At 46.2% G+C, this 16,387-nt stretch overlaps 1 protein-coding gene across 1 annotated transcript in view; it reads right to left on the minus strand.

Moving 5' to 3' along the window:
• MYO5B (myosin VB) overlaps positions 1-16,387 on the minus strand; it is a 261,230-nt gene that overhangs the window by 38,892 nt on the left and 205,951 nt on the right. Inside the window, exons 25-28 of the mRNA XM_011969014.1 lie at positions 13,291-13,431; positions 9,776-9,841; positions 1,802-2,041; positions 888-988 (exon numbers count right to left, since the gene is read on the minus strand). Coding sequence (XP_011824404.1) covers positions 888-988; positions 1,802-2,041; positions 9,776-9,841; positions 13,291-13,431 — 548 coding nt within the window. The remainder of the gene's footprint in view (positions 1-887; positions 989-1,801; positions 2,042-9,775; positions 9,842-13,290; positions 13,432-16,387) is intronic.

A 16,387-nucleotide genomic window follows, 5' to 3' on the forward strand; every position in this document is an offset into this window, starting at 1 on the left:
CACCATACTCGGTCAGCCAGCTCCATTTTTATAGGTGCCCACAGGGGCATGAGGAAGCAGAGACGATAACAACGTTGATCACGGCAGTAACACTCATCATGAGTGCACCACAGACAGGCACTGTCCTAAGTTCCTTACATGGATGATAGGAGCTCACCCCATCTTCCCCAAAGCCGCAGAAGGGACGCCGCTATGCGACCGCTACTAAACGGTGAGGAGTGGACTCCGCAGTGCGCCTTCTCAGGCACTCTGCCTTGGGGGTCTGCGTTCTGTCTGCTGACAATGCTTGGCCCTGCTGCCGCCCTCAGACAATCACTCTTGTTTGCCTTAACCCTGGCTCAGCTCATCTTCGAGGGGACAGTGGTTGCTAAACTCACATCCAGGGAGATCTCATTTTGGCTAAGACGGTGGAGGTGAAATGCTCCCATTCCACCCCCGAGTGCCCAGCTTGGGTTCCATCTGTTCTGAATGACAGAGGGTGGGCCCCCAATGTGTGACACACATTGCACGCATGAGAAGCGCATTGCAGCAGGTGGCTAAGCAGCCCTCCGCTGTCAGTTAGCCAGCCCCCACCCCAGCTAGCTTCCTCTCAAGGAGAAAAGCTGTTCTCAGCCAGACCTTCCTATTCCACTCCTGTTATCCTCCCAGGGAAGCTCGCTGTTCCTAATCCTTTTCAGGGGACCTGGGCTCTAGATGCTGACAGTGTGTTGCTCGAGCCTTGCTGAGCTAACAGTAGGGCAGGGGACTGAGTCAGTCTTTCCGTGTCCTCTAATAATTCTCTGATGCTCAGCACATGGTCATCACCTGAGTAAAACCCCAAACAGATTCAGCTGGGCAGGTCCCTTCTCTGTGGCCTCGTCCAGCACAGGTGACCACGGCGGCCTTACCTGTTTGTCTGGCAGACCCCATGATAGGCTTCAATGGCATCCTCCTGGTCAACATGCTTTTCACTGTTAGGCCAACTTGATCTGGCATTAATGTTCGGCTCCTAGAAATCCCCAGATAAAAAAATAGCTCTGGTTAAACAATTGCCACAAAATGGCTTTATATACAAACAGGTATAAAAACGTGCCTTTGGGAAAAGACAAAGGCCTGGAAGAACAGAGATTACCACAATCAAACCCAGGCCAGGAACATGACTCCAAAAGGTCACCTTGGAAGAGACACAGAACGACGAGGCCAGGCTGAGACAGAGCTGCATGTGGGGCGGTGGGGGAAGATGGCCAGGAGGTGCCCCTGGGAGGAGAGAGCACCCAAGTCCAGAGCACACAGGTAGACCCTGGCTCGGCTGGAATCCTCCACACTCATCAGCAGCTGCTTACCCCAGCCGTCCTGAGGTTCATGCCCAGAAGTGGCTCAGGCTTTTAGAGCCTATGGAGTGACCCAGGTGGCCTTGGTCCCCACCTTCTGGCTCTAGTCTGTCCCAGGAAGTGAGAACATTAGGAAAATACAGTGAACAGAACTTGCCACCCTGGGGGAATGAGAGGGACCAAGGACTCTCTCCACTTCAGAAAGCAAACAGTAAGGGGTATGAGGTGAAAAGGCCACCCTGAGGTTACCTATTAAACGTCTTCATATTAACTTCAGAAGATTCTAGAAGCTTCTAGCTGCATCCCCCAGGGAAGGTCATGCTGACAGGGCAGCAAGTCTTTTGCTCTGCCTTTTTAGAGGAGACCCCACAGCGAGAGACTCTGCTCTTTCAGGTTTTAGACCCTCGTGGGTAAAGATACATTTAAAAAACACTAATTTATCACCTAGGGTCACCCCTCAGCAGCCCCACCGCGGGCCGCCATCTTGTTACCGCGTTTCTGCCGGCGAGTCGCCGCTGGTCAGCGCTCACGATCTGGGTCCTGAGGATGAGCACCTCCTCCTTGCGCACCTCGAGCTCCTCGTGGGCCAGCTTGAGCTGGTTCAGCAGGAGGCTGTAGCTGTCTGGGGAGCCGTGGCTGGAGTTATTCTGCATGGCTTGGTCGGCCACGGCTTTCCTCAGCTCATTCAGGTCATTCTTCAGCTTTTTGTTCTCTGACTCCAGCTCTTGCCTCTGGAAGACAGCCCAAGGGCCGCTGCCATTACTCCCTGCCCTAGGGCCCTCTCCCTGTGTGGGCCTCCCCTCCTCTCCTTCTTTTGTCCACTGGGAAACTTCGCTCTTTAAACGTTGAAACACATGGAAAGTTCTGACTGCCATCAGCAAGCAGTCAAAGCTGGAACCTGGATGTGAACTCATGACTTCAAGTCACAAGCGTGAAGCACCTGCACAATGCCTCAGGAGCGGCAGTTCCCCGAAGTGATTCAACAGTGTTCATGTTTCTAAACACATTTGGCTGTGAAACTCCTCCTTGTGGAAATGCTGGGCTCATGATTTTAAATGACATATAGTAAACATAGGAATTCCTAGAATCCAAACATGTTCACATGCTTTGTGGCTTTCCAAGAAAAGGTAAACAATGCAGGATTTTCTGACTTTATTTGCCCAGAGAACCCCTTGCTCCCCATTTTTCAGGGAGCATCATTTTTGTCCAGGACTAATGACTTGGAAGATACACCAGGGACACAGTTTTGTTGTTTTGGTCATATAGAAAGCCACCAACTGTCAATGTCAGCAGAGGAAAAATACCTACATACAGAATCGAATGTGCTATTGGAACTCAACTTTGGAACATTATATTTTCTGGGTAGTACATTTAACTTTGTGTTTGAGATGAAGTCTGATGATCACACACAAACTGCCAGCAGGACCCTGGGATATATGAGATTCAAAATTTCCCAAAGAAAACCCAAAGATGTGGATGAGTATGCATTGGTTGCATGTCTGTTACAGAGCCATAGCATGATGGAACTAGGAGACGGCTGGGGAGAATGAATCTCTTGATTTGCTGAGTGAGGAAGCTGAGCCCAGGGAGGGGAAGGCTCACAGCAAGTTTAGAGACTGACCTAGGACAGATGGCCAGGGCTCCCGACTCCTGGTCCAGGGCGCCCCCATGACTCCACCATATATGTGGTGATTTCCAGAAGATTTAGAACCATGCACAGAGATAGTAACTCTGCAGACATGACGAAGGCCCCAAAATAAGGTGATCAGTAATGATCATTGATCAGTCATCAAGTCTATGGTGAGTCTATTTGCTAAGTTCAGAAGTTCAGGATCCCCTCAGTGCCTGGGTGATCTTCCGGCAGCCAAGGCCATCCTCAGGAGAGCCAGCGTCACATGCTAGAGGAACACTGGGTGTAGAGATAGCCCTGGGTCCCCTCCTGGCTCAAGGTGCACACTGCACAGTCCTGGAACCTTAGCCTACTCAGGTGTGGCTTAAGGGAGTGAGAACAGCTGGTGGCTAAGGTTTCTTCCAGCCTTGACAGGCCAGAACTGAGCTCAGTGACAGCTGTTGGCTGGGTGCCTGAGCTGACAGCCACCCCAGGTCCTACTCAGCTGTGAGATTGTGCCTCAAGACAAAGAGAGCCAGGTTGGGTGAAAGCTCTGGCTGTTTTTCAAGGATTTCTGCCCAGGGCACATCTGTGACATTTCTATTTATCCCATTCTGTAAACATTCCTGGATATCATCTCCCATAACCATACCCCATGGGTCCCCCACACATCACCTCTCCTCTCCACTCTCCTCTCCTCCCTCACAGGCTCACTACCATTTCCTCATCATCCTTTCTGGTCAACAGTGCCAAAAGAATATGCGTGCTTTATTGTGGTAAAAAATATAAAACACAAAATTAGCCATCTTACCTATTTTTTTTTTTTTTTTTGACAGAGTCTCGCTCTGTCGCCCAGGCTGGAGTGCAGTGGCGAGATCTCGGCTCACTGCAAGCTCCGTCTCCTGGATTCACGCCAGTCTCCTGCCTCAGCCTCCTGAGTAGCTGGAACTACGGGAGGCCACCACCACACCTGGCTTTTTTTTTTTTTTTGTATTTCTAGTAGAGATGGGGTTTCACCATGTTAGCCAGGATGGTCTCAATCTGCTGACCTCATGATTCACCCGCCTTGGCCTCCCAAAGTGCTGGGATTACAGGTGTGAGCCATGCGCCCGGCCCCATCTTACCTATTTTTACGCGCACAGTTCAGTGACATTAAGTCCATTTATGTTGTGCAACCATCCCCACCATCCATCTCCAGAACTTTTTCACCTTTCCCAGCTGAAACTCTGTCCCCATGAAACACTAACTCCCTAACCCCACTCCTTATCTGCTGCAACCATCATTCTACTTTCTGTCTCTGAGTTTGACCCTTCTAGGTACCTCATATAAATGGAAACACGAATTTGTGTGAAAGACATAGTTTTGATGCATTCAAATGCTATGCCATTCCAGTTGGAGAATAAGGGAGTCCCATTCCCTGACCCTCCCTCCCACCAATCTTCATCATCTGCCTTCTTCAGGCCAGGCACTGTGCTAGGTGCTGCAGGCACAACACCTGCTTAGAACCTATCAATTACACTAAAGTACAGATCATGGCACTGCAGCCTGGAACACACCATGACACGAGTGAATCCAGAGTGACTGCGGAACACAGAAGAATGCCATCCACTGACTCAGGCAACAGAACAGGTCTGAACAGGTAAAAGACAGGAGCAGCTAGCTATGTGAAAAAGGCAGACAAGAGGTCTCCAGGTACAAAGGCCTCAGAGAAGGAGAACAAGCAGGACTTGCTGGGGAAATGCTGTCATGCAGAAGGCAGAGCAGAAGGGGCGGGGGTCAAGAGATTCCAAAACCCAGGGAAGGGAGCTGGATCCAGGAAAAAGCAGTGAGTTGGTCATCAGGGCTTCAGAAGGGTTTCCATGGGGAGATAGGCCATCTGGCTGGAGTACAACATGGCATGGCCCATGGCAGGGAGCAGAGGGAGATGTGAATGAGCTGCAGAGATTTAGGAGGTGGAATTGTCAAGACCTGGAGACTACTTGGATGTGGGAAGTAAGTGGGAAGAAAGTCTAGATGCTTGAGTGACATGTGTGTCACTTATTGAGACAAGATGGGGTTTCAGGGTTCAGATGTGTTCAGCTGTAGTCCCCATGGCGCAGTGAGCAGTTGGAATTAGGGGCTAGAGATGGATCAGTATGTTGGTGAGGACTGAAGTCTTGGGAGGATGTGTGGGTGGGTGGGGGTGAAACTGCCCCGGGAGAGTATGCTGAGGCTGGGCCCTGCACACCACATGCTTCCAATTTCCTGTCCCTGGATAGCCCCAGGACTTCAAGCTCCTAGGTTAGCTGGACACTGGACTGGGCAGGAACCTTTCTGTAGAGTTGGGGTATCTATTTCTTAAACCTCAGTACATCCCTGGAGAGCACTCTATGAGACAAAGTAGATATTTCACACAGGATGAACGTTACCACTGGAGGCGGCACAATTTTGAATGAGGGTTCATTGAAATTCTATATATAGTCAACACTAAATCACCATTCTATAACTTTGTAAGATTTTAAACCAGTAAAACTGATCTGTGTTCCATAAAACAAGCTAAAGTTGTGAAAATGGCTCTCACAAATCTAGCCACAGTAAACAGTAATGGATGCAGTTTGTTTTAAAATTCTGAGGAATTTTAATAAAATGAACAGTCCAGTTCTCTCTCAAAAAAAAGCCTAGTTTCATCACAGGATTATTTATAAAAGTAAAACATGAGAATATATTCATCAATTAGAGAATGGATAATTGTGATAATGTCATCAAATTTTAATCAACCATGGAAATCATGTTTACAAAGACATGTAGAAAAATGCTCGTTACAGTGAGGAAAAAAAGCAGAATAAAAAATTATATATATAACAGCTATATAAATATGCATATAAAAAGCATTAGAAATAAATATTCAAATAATATCAAAGACTGCCTTTAAGTGGCAGGAATATGGATTTTTAAAAAATTCTCTAAATTTTCCTGTATTTTAAAATTTTTCTAAGATGAACAGAATTACTTTAATAAATTTACAGATAAAATGAAAAATGTCTATAAAAAGGACACATTAAGGAGGAAAAAAAACACTCAAGCAAGTATCTTCTCAATTGAGTCTTTTCTGATGCATGTTCAACATTAGATTAACCAAAGGCTGGATAGTCAGTTGAGGTGAAAAGTGTTTAAGTGCCAAGCTGGACTCTCAGTTCCCTATTATTCTTGCACAAACTCTGAGTCAGTGGGTACCATCTCCTGATTTGAATCCAGCTCTGGCTGACAGCAGTTCGATAAAGAAAAACCAACACTGCTGCTGGCCGTAAGCAGGGTCTGTCTGCCCAGCTGGCTTCCAGGTCAGCACAGTCATGGCTCTTTTTGGCTACCAGGCCTGTCTCAGGCACCAGGGAATGGTGAGCTTCCTCCTCTGCGGACCCTAGAGCCACCCCTCCTACCCTCACCATCCCTACACTCACTCTCCTCTGCTTTTGCCTACTGGCCGGGGCTAACAGTCACCGCAGGGAGACCCATCTTCCATCCACCCTACTCAGGCCTCCAGAGACAATGCTCTGCAGGAGTGACTGGCCCTGAGAACCCTTCTACATGACCTTACCCCAAATGGGGGCACCTAAGCCTCGTGCAGGGTACATCGTCAGTGTGCTTCTGCCAAGAGCTGCAGTTACCTTTTGCATTCCAGCAGGATCAGCAGAAATTTTTAAAATTCTGGTAAAAGGGTTTAAGCAAAAAATCGCTACTTGTCAAGGGGTCTTCCTAGAGTAGCCTCATCTCGTGCATGTACCTGTGGGCAGCTTTTTCAAATCCAACTGGAAAAGGATCAGGCTGGAAGAGGCAGCTGAGTGGCCAGGTGTGTCGACTCGTCATCTTAGCGCTTTGACTTACCTGCTCAGGTAGAGTCTATACTTTTGGAGGGCACAGTACACTTCCCACCCCTTTGCACACTTCAGAGCATTCAGGAGGGATGTGCATAGGGGGAGCTCACTAAATATAAGCTGACTGTGTTCTGCCTAAAAGCCCAATTTCCATTATTATAAAAAATAGTAATAAGTGGTCATAAAGTCCCCTGAATGCTGGGCTGGGCCTGGTTAAGTGAGAAGCACCCAAGCCAGCCTCTTCAACATGAGTGCTTCCTTCCAGTGGGTAATTTTAACCCCAGGGGTCCCCAGGACCAGCCTCTGTGACAAGGCCCATAGGTAAAATCATTTCATCAGAGACACTGCTGGGAGAACCAGGTCTCACACCCTCAGAATCCTGGCCTAAGTCAACAGCAGCAGAGTGGAGCAGCTATTTAGACTTGTGGCAGTTTAAGACAAGTATTTATTGCACCCTCTCTGTGCTGGGCCCCCTGCTTGGCAGTGGAGATGAAGCCTGTAAAATCAAGAAGGGGCATCTTCCTCAAGCACAGCTAAATGGAGGAGGAGTTTTTGCACTGATTTTAATGCAGGAGTCTGGGAGGCAGCTTCGTGGGTAGGGTAGTACAGTGGTTCTCAGACCTGAGTGGGCAACAGAATCTCTTGCAGGGCTTGTTAAAATACAGATGGCTGGGCCCTATCCCAAGCTTCTGATTCAGCGGGTCTGGGAGGGGACCTGAGAATCTACATTTCCAGCAAGTTCAGTAATGCCTGATGCCATCAGTCCCACATCTACTCCTGGGGAACTACTGGACCCCTCTGAAAGGATGGGTGGCACTGATGTCCCCAAAGTGCTAACTATAATAATTCACATGCTCATTTTCATCCCCAGGGGCTAAGCCTCCCTTGGGAAAGGCAGCTGAAGGCTGGCACGTAGAAGTCCCCTCGCTGCAGACATTTATCCCACTGAAAGACTCCCAGGCTCCTTGAGGGGCTTTGAATCTGTAGAATATCACATGAGGAAAGTAAGTCTAATCAACAACTCCAGAAGGAGATCTCTATGACACACTCTCCCATGCCATCTGTGTGGCCCTGGTTGTTTAAAAAGTCAGATGGTGCTGGGAAACCAGACATCCACAGCAAAAGAATTAAGTTGGGCCCTTACCTCAATCTTCAACAAAGATTAACTCAAAGTGGATCAAAGGCTTAAATGGAAGACCTAAAATTATAAAACTCTCCGAAGAAAACACAGGGCAAAAGCCTTATGACATCAGATTTGACAACGATTTCTTAAACATGACACCAAAGGCACAGGCAACAAAGGAAATTAGACAAACTGGACTTCATGAAAATGTAAACATTTTGTACACCAAAAGACACTATCAGAGTAAAAAGATGACCCACAGAATGGGAGAAATCATTTGCAAATCATGTATCTGATAAGGGATTAATATCTAGAATATGTAGAGAACTCCTAAAACTCAACACAAAACCCGAAACAGTGTAATTCAGAAATGGGCAGAAGACTGAAAAGACATTCTTCAAAGGCTACATAGAAATGACCAATAAACACGAGAAGATGCTCAGTATTACTATTAGGAAAATGCAAGTCAAAACTACAATGAGACATCACCTTACACCTATCAGAATAGCTACTATCCAAAAAAAAAAAAAATAAATACTAAGTGTTGGCAAGGATGTGGAGAAATTAGAACCCTTGTGAACTGCTGGTGGGAATGTAAAATGGTACAGCTGCTATGGAGAACAGTACAGCAGTTCCTCAAAAAATTAACAATAGGATGACCACATGATCCAGCAACTCCGCTTTGGGGTATATACCTAAAAGAACTGAAAGCAGGGTCTCCAAGAGATACTTGGAAACCATGTTCAGTACAGCATTATTCAAAATAGCTAAAACAGGCAAGCAGCCTAGATGTCTAACAAATGGATAAGCAAAGTGTGATCCGCACACACACAATGGGACGCAGTCTTAGAAGAAGACGGACACATGCTACAATAGAGATGAACCATCAGGACATAATGTTAAGTGAAATAAGCCAATTACAAAAAACAAATACTATACGATTCTACTTATGTGAGGAACCTAGAGTTGTCTAATGCAGAGAGACAAAGTACAATCGTGGTTGCCAGAGGTTGTGGGAGGAGGAACTGGGGAGTTGTTAATGGGTACAGAGCTTCAGTTTTAAAAGATGAAAAGAGTTATGGAGTGCTGGTGAGATGCTAGAATAACATTATGAGTGTATTTAATACTATTGAACTGTACACTTAAAGGAGTTAATTACAATGGTAAATTTTTTGTGTATTTTACCACACTTTAAAAAATTAGAAATAAGCCATGGGAATGATTCAAGGCTGTTCTCCTGGGCAATGTAGCTGTTACCAGAGTTATTTATTTTTTTGACAAGTCAAGTGCAGCAGTAAGATGGGGGAAGGAATAGAACAAGGAGTTCGATCTGTAACAGACTGTGAACAGTCCATTGAGATAACTTACTACCTTCAGATCAACCAGCCAGAGTTATTTGTAGTCCTGTAAGTGACTGGTAGATAGGCTAAATTCCCACATTATCACGTCTTTGAGGATGGTAATGGGGTGGGCCTCTTCTGAAGCTCCTTTTCTGTGCACTCCTCCCTGCTGTGGGGCCCACTCACCTCCCACTGTTCTACTGCACCGTCTCCCCGCGTGCCACCAGAGGACACACTGGCAGATCCCTCTGCCCTATGTTTGCCCATGCAAGCCTTGCTTTTTCCTAAGTGATTTTTAGTGGCCATATTTTAACTGAAATTGTATTGGGTAGGTCATATATTTATAATCATTCCTGTAGTAGATACAAATTTTCCTTCATTCCAAAGGTGAAGAAACTGCAGCATGGAAAAAGGAAGCTACCTGCTTATGGCTCTCCTTGTCAGCAGACTGTGGCTCAGGGCCTGATCTCCTGATGTCCAGACTTGTCATCTGCCCTCTCCTGGGGGAGTGTTCCAGGAAGCCTGTCCCCTAAGAATCTTACCTTCAGACTATTGTAGGCCAGATCTGCATCCGGGTCCAAATCTATGTCAGTCTGTGGTGGTTCCACCTGCATGGATAGAGAGACAAAGATGAGCACGGACCTCGAGCAAGATATTCCACAGAGGTGTTTCCGACTGTGGTCAAACTTGCTCATCCTGCCTGTGCATGAATACCCAGCACTCCCACCCTCCACAAGTCCACTTCCTTCCCACCTTCAAAGTGCAGCTCAACACTCCAGCCTACCATGAAGTGCTCCATCAACACCTCCCTCCTGTCCCCACCCCACCTTCCCTCACCTGGTCCCCACAGGCACTTATAGGTTAAATATGTATAACACTGTGTTATGGCTTGAGTTTTGCCCCCCAAAAGATATTCTGAAGTCCTCACCCCTAGAAACTGTGAATGTGACCTTATTTGCAAATAGGGTCTTTGCAGATGTAATCAAGTTAAGCTGAGGTCATTAGGGTGGACGCTAATTCAGTCGGAAGAAGACACGGGGAAGATGGCCATGTGAAGAGGGAGGTAGAGGCTGGAGCCACGCAGCTGCTAGGCAGGGAACACCAGGATGGCCAGAAACATGGGAAGTTAAGAGAAAGGCATGAAGCAAATTCTCCCTTAAAGCCTTCAAGAGAACAGAGGCTGTCAACACCTTTATTTCTGACTTCCGGCCTCCAGAACTCTGAGAGAATAAATTTTTGTTGTTGTCATCCAGTTTGTGATGTTTTGTTTCAGCAGCCTTAGGAAGCTAACACACACTGTAAAACTACGTCTCTAGTAACAAGGTTAACAAGTTACGTTCCAATTTATGAGGGAGGAAACCTCCCTAGTGTGTTGTTTCCTAACTAAACTCTAAGCACCTTGCAGAGAGCTGCTTCCTCCATGACACTACCGCAGGTAGTAGAGATGGCCCACAACACTCCGTAATGCTGTCTGACATCAGAACTCCAAAGCTAGTGCTTGTCTATGGCAATTTCTGGAGTAACAACTCACTAGGATTCAGTTGAGCAAATAATTCCTACAGTTATTTAGCTGCTACTAGACTTAAACTGCCAATGAGAAGGGGTAGAAACAGCTTCATAAATGGTTAACTACTTGGAGTAATTTCAAGTAGTGGGTGATAGTCCCTGAATAAGATGGACTTTTGGAGTTAAAAATGAAAGATCACTTACTGAGATTACCTACATGCTAGCTAGCAGTGTTAAGTCCTCCTGCTGTGGATGGACTAGCGTGCCCCAGGCTGTGAGACAGGAACAGGATCCGAGCATCTCCTGTACTCCTCCCAGTTGAAGGATGCCGACACTTAACTGCACTGTTTCCAGCCCTATAACCTGGGGGTAAAGCCCCTCCAAAGTACCAGTGTCTGTTTTGCCTCCACCAACACCAGTGGTACAGGAGGCTGTGGCTGTCCAGGGTCCGCATTCAACCTGCTGCTCCGGTGAGAGTTCTGTACTTGTGTTCTATGTAGCATGGATTTGCCAAGTGTCCATGGACAATATTGAGTCCATTAGATTCTCAGAAAATGGAGACCACCTACTCAGACTCAAGGGGCTCTATTAAGATGGGCTGGCAGTCATGTTTGTAAGTGGGCAGCCCATAGGAATCACCCTATTGGCCAAGGTGACTTTGCCAGGCTTGAGAAAGGGAGGGGGCTGGGTGAGAGGTCAAATGCACTGACCATAGACTGTTATAGAGGCCCCACCCTCACTCCCATACTGATGGTACATCCCACGGGCTTCGCTGCCATTCCTCACTCAGTGCATGGCCTCTCTCTGCGGCTGTGACCCGAGCCATCTCTCTCCAGTATGAAGACCCAGGTAGTTCAGGATCCCTCTTTGGACCAACAGCGAATCCAAGAACTTGACCTCCAAAAGCTCCATTTCAGGGTGCTACAGAGGGATCCCATACCCTCCCCCAACCCACTCCTGCTTTTCCTTCCTTAAACTGTCAGAAACAAGGCCATTGTCCCTAAAGAGAGATCCTTAATATACATGACAGAGCTGTGGCCCAGGCCTAGAGTTCTAACTATTGTTCCGTGGTTATTTTGGAGGAAAAAGATACCCTTTTTTATTTGGTATCCAGAGAAGTTCTAAAGCCAAGATTCCAAAATTAGTTGGCATGTCTGGAATGCGGAGCCTGGAGAATGAATCTTTAGGTACAGCTGGATAGGCCAAGAACTTGTACGTCAGGCACCGTCTGATATCATCTGTGTAGCTTTTCATTGATTTGATTTGCACTTGCCTGTCAGGGCGCTTTCCTTCTAATTCAGAGTAATTTAGAAACCTAATCTCTTCACTTTCCATTCTGAATCAAGTCCATCTGAGAGATTTAAACCCATCAGCAAGATTTACCCCCCCAGTTACTGCTCGGGGAGGGGAGCGGAAACAAGAATTTGCTAGCAATATAGATCAGAATCTGTATCACAATTGATTGCAAAGGGAACACAGGTGTTGCAAAAAATGACTGGGCACAGAAGTGAGGTAAGGGATGGGGATTGAGAACATGGGGTAGGTGTCAAACTCCACAATTAATAATTCAGGCCTGAGAACACACGAAAGGCCTTTTTCAAGCTCACTATGAGGTCAGCTGATGATATAACCCATGGCAGAATTGGCCTTGTACCCTTTAGAAGTGGTCCTTCTATCTCCAGAGAAATAAATGGTTCTTTCCTCCTTAGCACTGCTATATTCAATGGATTCTCTACTCCTATGGCACCAACCTGTTCACACTCAACTTGCATTTATTTAAGTGCTACCAAAGTTATTTTTTACTTTTCACATGTATTATGTCCGGTTCTCCCAGACATAACATCTAAATTCCTCGTAACATTTAAATTCCTCAATCCTCAAGAGAAATCCTGGGGATTTCTCTTACATTGTTATCTGCTGTCCTTTAAGGAACATTTTGTGTACCTACTACATGCCTGGCACTGGCATAGTTCTGAATGCAGCGTGGGTGCCCAATAGTTCCTTGAGATGGAACGATTATTTTTGGGGCTACTAAGATTTCAAACAATATGCTTTCTAGACCCAAGAGGCTGCTGATAATCTGGACTGAGGCAAGGGTGCAGCCATGGGAGAGGAGGGTGAGTGACACACACTCGGTCTGCCTCTGACCCAAAAAGGCTGAACCCAAGCCCATGCCAGATCCCAGGTATGAAAGGGCGATAGGTTATCTCTGTGAACATTTGACTTCTGCTGTATTTACACACTTATTACACAGCCTGGTCCTCCTGGCAGGGAGCTCCCCTCTTTGCAAGTAGGTGATGATGCCACAGACTTCCCCCTAGCTTCACCAGTGGAAACCCAGGGCACGAGGGAGCTTACTCCTGTTCAGCTGGGTGGTGTAGGGGCACTCAGAGAAGACTCAGCATGACTCCAATGCAATAAGGAAGAGCCCTCTGAGACTTAGCAGGAGCATGATCCCATGTGGTCACACATGCCACATGAGCCCTGGGAACACGAGCTGGATTGTTCTCTCATCCAAGCACCATAAGAGCACTGCAGCCCCTTCACGTACCTGGACTTTCTTGCTGTCCTGCTGTTCTCTCTTCTCCAGCTGCACTTGCAGCTTCTTCCTCTCCTGCTCCAGCTCCCGTACTCTCTTCTGCAGCTTCAGGAAGACCGTCATGTCCATGGCTGCCTTCTCCAGGCCGATTTCCTTCAAAGGAAGACAGGCGCAGAAAAGAGGTTTTCCTAAATACATGCCTTAGGGAACACACAGCACTTCACTGTCTCCCTCTCTATCAGCCATCTGTCTCCTCTCTCCTCCCAAACATCAATTTGCATCTCAAATACAGAGCCAATGACAACCAACTAACATTTCTCATATCACAGTTGGTGCTCCAGGCTCATTTTCTGTCCAGATAACATCTGAGTCTCAGCCATTTATATTCCTCCTGTGTGAGCCACTTAAAATGACCAATCATATATTCCAAGAAAAAATGGATAAAAACACAGGCACCTTCTTTGGAAGTTAAAAGAGCTCTCTTCTGGAAAATGGTCCCATGCCGGAGAAACTATAGAACTTGGGACATAGCGCTTTCTAACGAAGATTCAACGTGGTTACCAATCACTGCAATGTGCCGTCAGCCATCACTTGATTGCATCTTGAAATGGAATCAATGCTTGCTCTGCCCTGGAACCTATTTATCCAACAGATCTTAAAGCATCTATTTCCCACATTTTGTTCCTTTTGGATTTATGCCTGAGTTTGCCCTCCAGGACTCTAATGCGTGGGGACAGGGGTGTACAAACACGTGCATCTGCCTGTGAATGGGGAATGTGTATAAGCACATCCATGTGGATTTTTAAGCACATGTATGTACATGTGAGACAATATAATTTGGTTCCACCAGTGCTTCATGTTTGACCAGCACTGGACCAGTCTTGACTTCCTTGAAGAACATAAACCCAGTGATGACAATGCTTATGTCTACATATAGACAGTCACACATACAAACACCAGGGTGATATGCCTGGAGTTGAGGCTGACTGAAGCCTCCAGGGGCCTAGGCTTAGAAGGCTGCAATGCAAAGCCAAGCGTCTCAAGCCAGCACTTAGGCAAGGCTTACTAAGTGTGTCCAGCAGGCGGCAAGCCATGCAGAACCACACAACAGATAGGAGGCCTTCAGATAGAACCTCCTTCTCTCCCTCCACCCCCTGCTCCAGCATTCTCTATTGCTCATGGCCTCTTATTTTTCTTTATAGCACTTAGCAGGACCTGCAATCACATCACATGTTTCTTCCCTAACGGCTCGTTGTCTAGCTGTCTGTCAGATGAGGGCAGGGACTTCTTCAGCTCGGTCACCACTGTTTCTCTAGCAACGACCAGCAGATCCTGCACAAAGACCTGCTCCAAACCCATTGGTTTTTATTCTGTCACTCCTCCATGTTATTTCCACATGCTTTATAAGGTTGTGTGTGTGGCGCGCGCATGTGCCTGTGATTTTCTTTTCAAATGCCAGAGGAAAAATTGTATCTTTTGTACCTTTGACAAAATTACACACAGACCAGACAGTCCACTGTGTGGTACACTTAGTGACTGACTCTAAGAGGCTATTACCAACAAAGATACGGTCACCCAGCATATGTTCATTCCAAATATTTTTTGTTGTTCTGAGTTTTATCCAGCTTCTAAGTGAAGGGGCAATTTTCTTGTGTATTTATTGATATTACTATATGCACTATGATATTAAGTGGGGATAAGTTGTATCTATTTTAATGACTTAGCTGTTCCTTCTTAAACCACTTATTTCACCTCTCTGCATCAGTTTCTTGGTTTTTCAAGAGGAATCAGAGATCCATCTTCCTCTTTCCTTTCTGGATAGGGTGTAAGGTAAACAATAATGTATTGCTTTGCACAGTAAGTGTTAACTCCAGAGAACTGTCTCTAAATCCACTGCAGTCCAAGTGATCCTCTCTTGAGAATTAGCCCCTGGGCACTCTGGTCACCACCAGCAGAAAAGTAAATCTCTCTTGGACAGTTCCACACAGAAAAAACATACACTCCCTCTGGCGAAGGGCAGTACCCAAGAGCCTGCATCACTCACCTCCACCTGCTGGAGGGCATCCTCAGTGTCTCCGATGTCAGATGTGGAGATGGAAGGGTAATTGGAGTCAGATTCTAAGCTACTTTGGTTTGATGGGTTCCGCCTATGACCTGGAGTTTGCTGTTCAAGAAGAAAAATGTGACAGCTCATTAGGAACTAATGTTCTTGGTGGCAGGCCCTAGAGTTATCCTTCTGCCTAATTTGTAAACAAGAATAGGTATCATTGCTTCTTGGAATGATGGCTAAATAGAGCTAGTCCTATGAAACATGTCACCTACAGTTCTTACTGTAGTCATCCACTTTTCGTCTCTTAATGAAATGCAAATTCCTAACACTTGGGTCAATTTCTCTGAGAAGTCCTGGAAAAACCTTTCACTCCCAGTCTTGCTTGTGAAATGCATAGAGGCAGTCACATTACCCACTTCTCCCTTGAAAAGAATGTTCCACACCTGCCCAGAATGGCCCCTCCCTTCAACCTGCACTTCCCAAATTTTGTTTATGAAAATAGTAGCATATTAAAAATAGTTTACCATTTATACTGTTCATTTAAAAATACTTTTTTTTTTTCTGCATCTGATTTGGCTGTCAGTGTGAAAACTGAGCTTGGTAGGACAATTTTAGACTTCTATGGATGCTCCTATTCAGCTTTTCTTCCTGGCTTCTATGCAATTAACTTACTCCATCTTGTTTGAATACTCATTTCTGGAGGAAATGTTTACATGGGTTAAAAAAGAATGACAGATCCTAAAATATCATAAAATTATCTCTATGTATACTGCATCTCATCAGATTAGGAGACACAATTAGGCCCTGTGGGTCTCTCTGCCACACACACACTAATGAAGCTGAGAACTCCCACACCCCATTACTGTCTCAACACAGGAAATCTTCCCATAATAGGAACCAGGAAAGATAACACACTTGGGTGGAATGTTCCTTAAACTCATAACTGAGATCTTCATGACCCCAAAGTTGGAAAAGGAGCTGTCTGTCAGTAGGAATGAATCACCCAGCCCAGCTACTTTTGCCTCTCTGCAGTAATGGCAAGCGCTGCACATACAACAC

This window comes from Mandrillus leucophaeus, unplaced genomic scaffold (assembly GCF_000951045.1).
Source record: "Mandrillus leucophaeus isolate KB7577 unplaced genomic scaffold, Mleu.le_1.0 Scaffold87, whole genome shotgun sequence".
NCBI lineage: Eukaryota > Metazoa > Chordata > Mammalia > Primates > Cercopithecidae > Mandrillus > Mandrillus leucophaeus.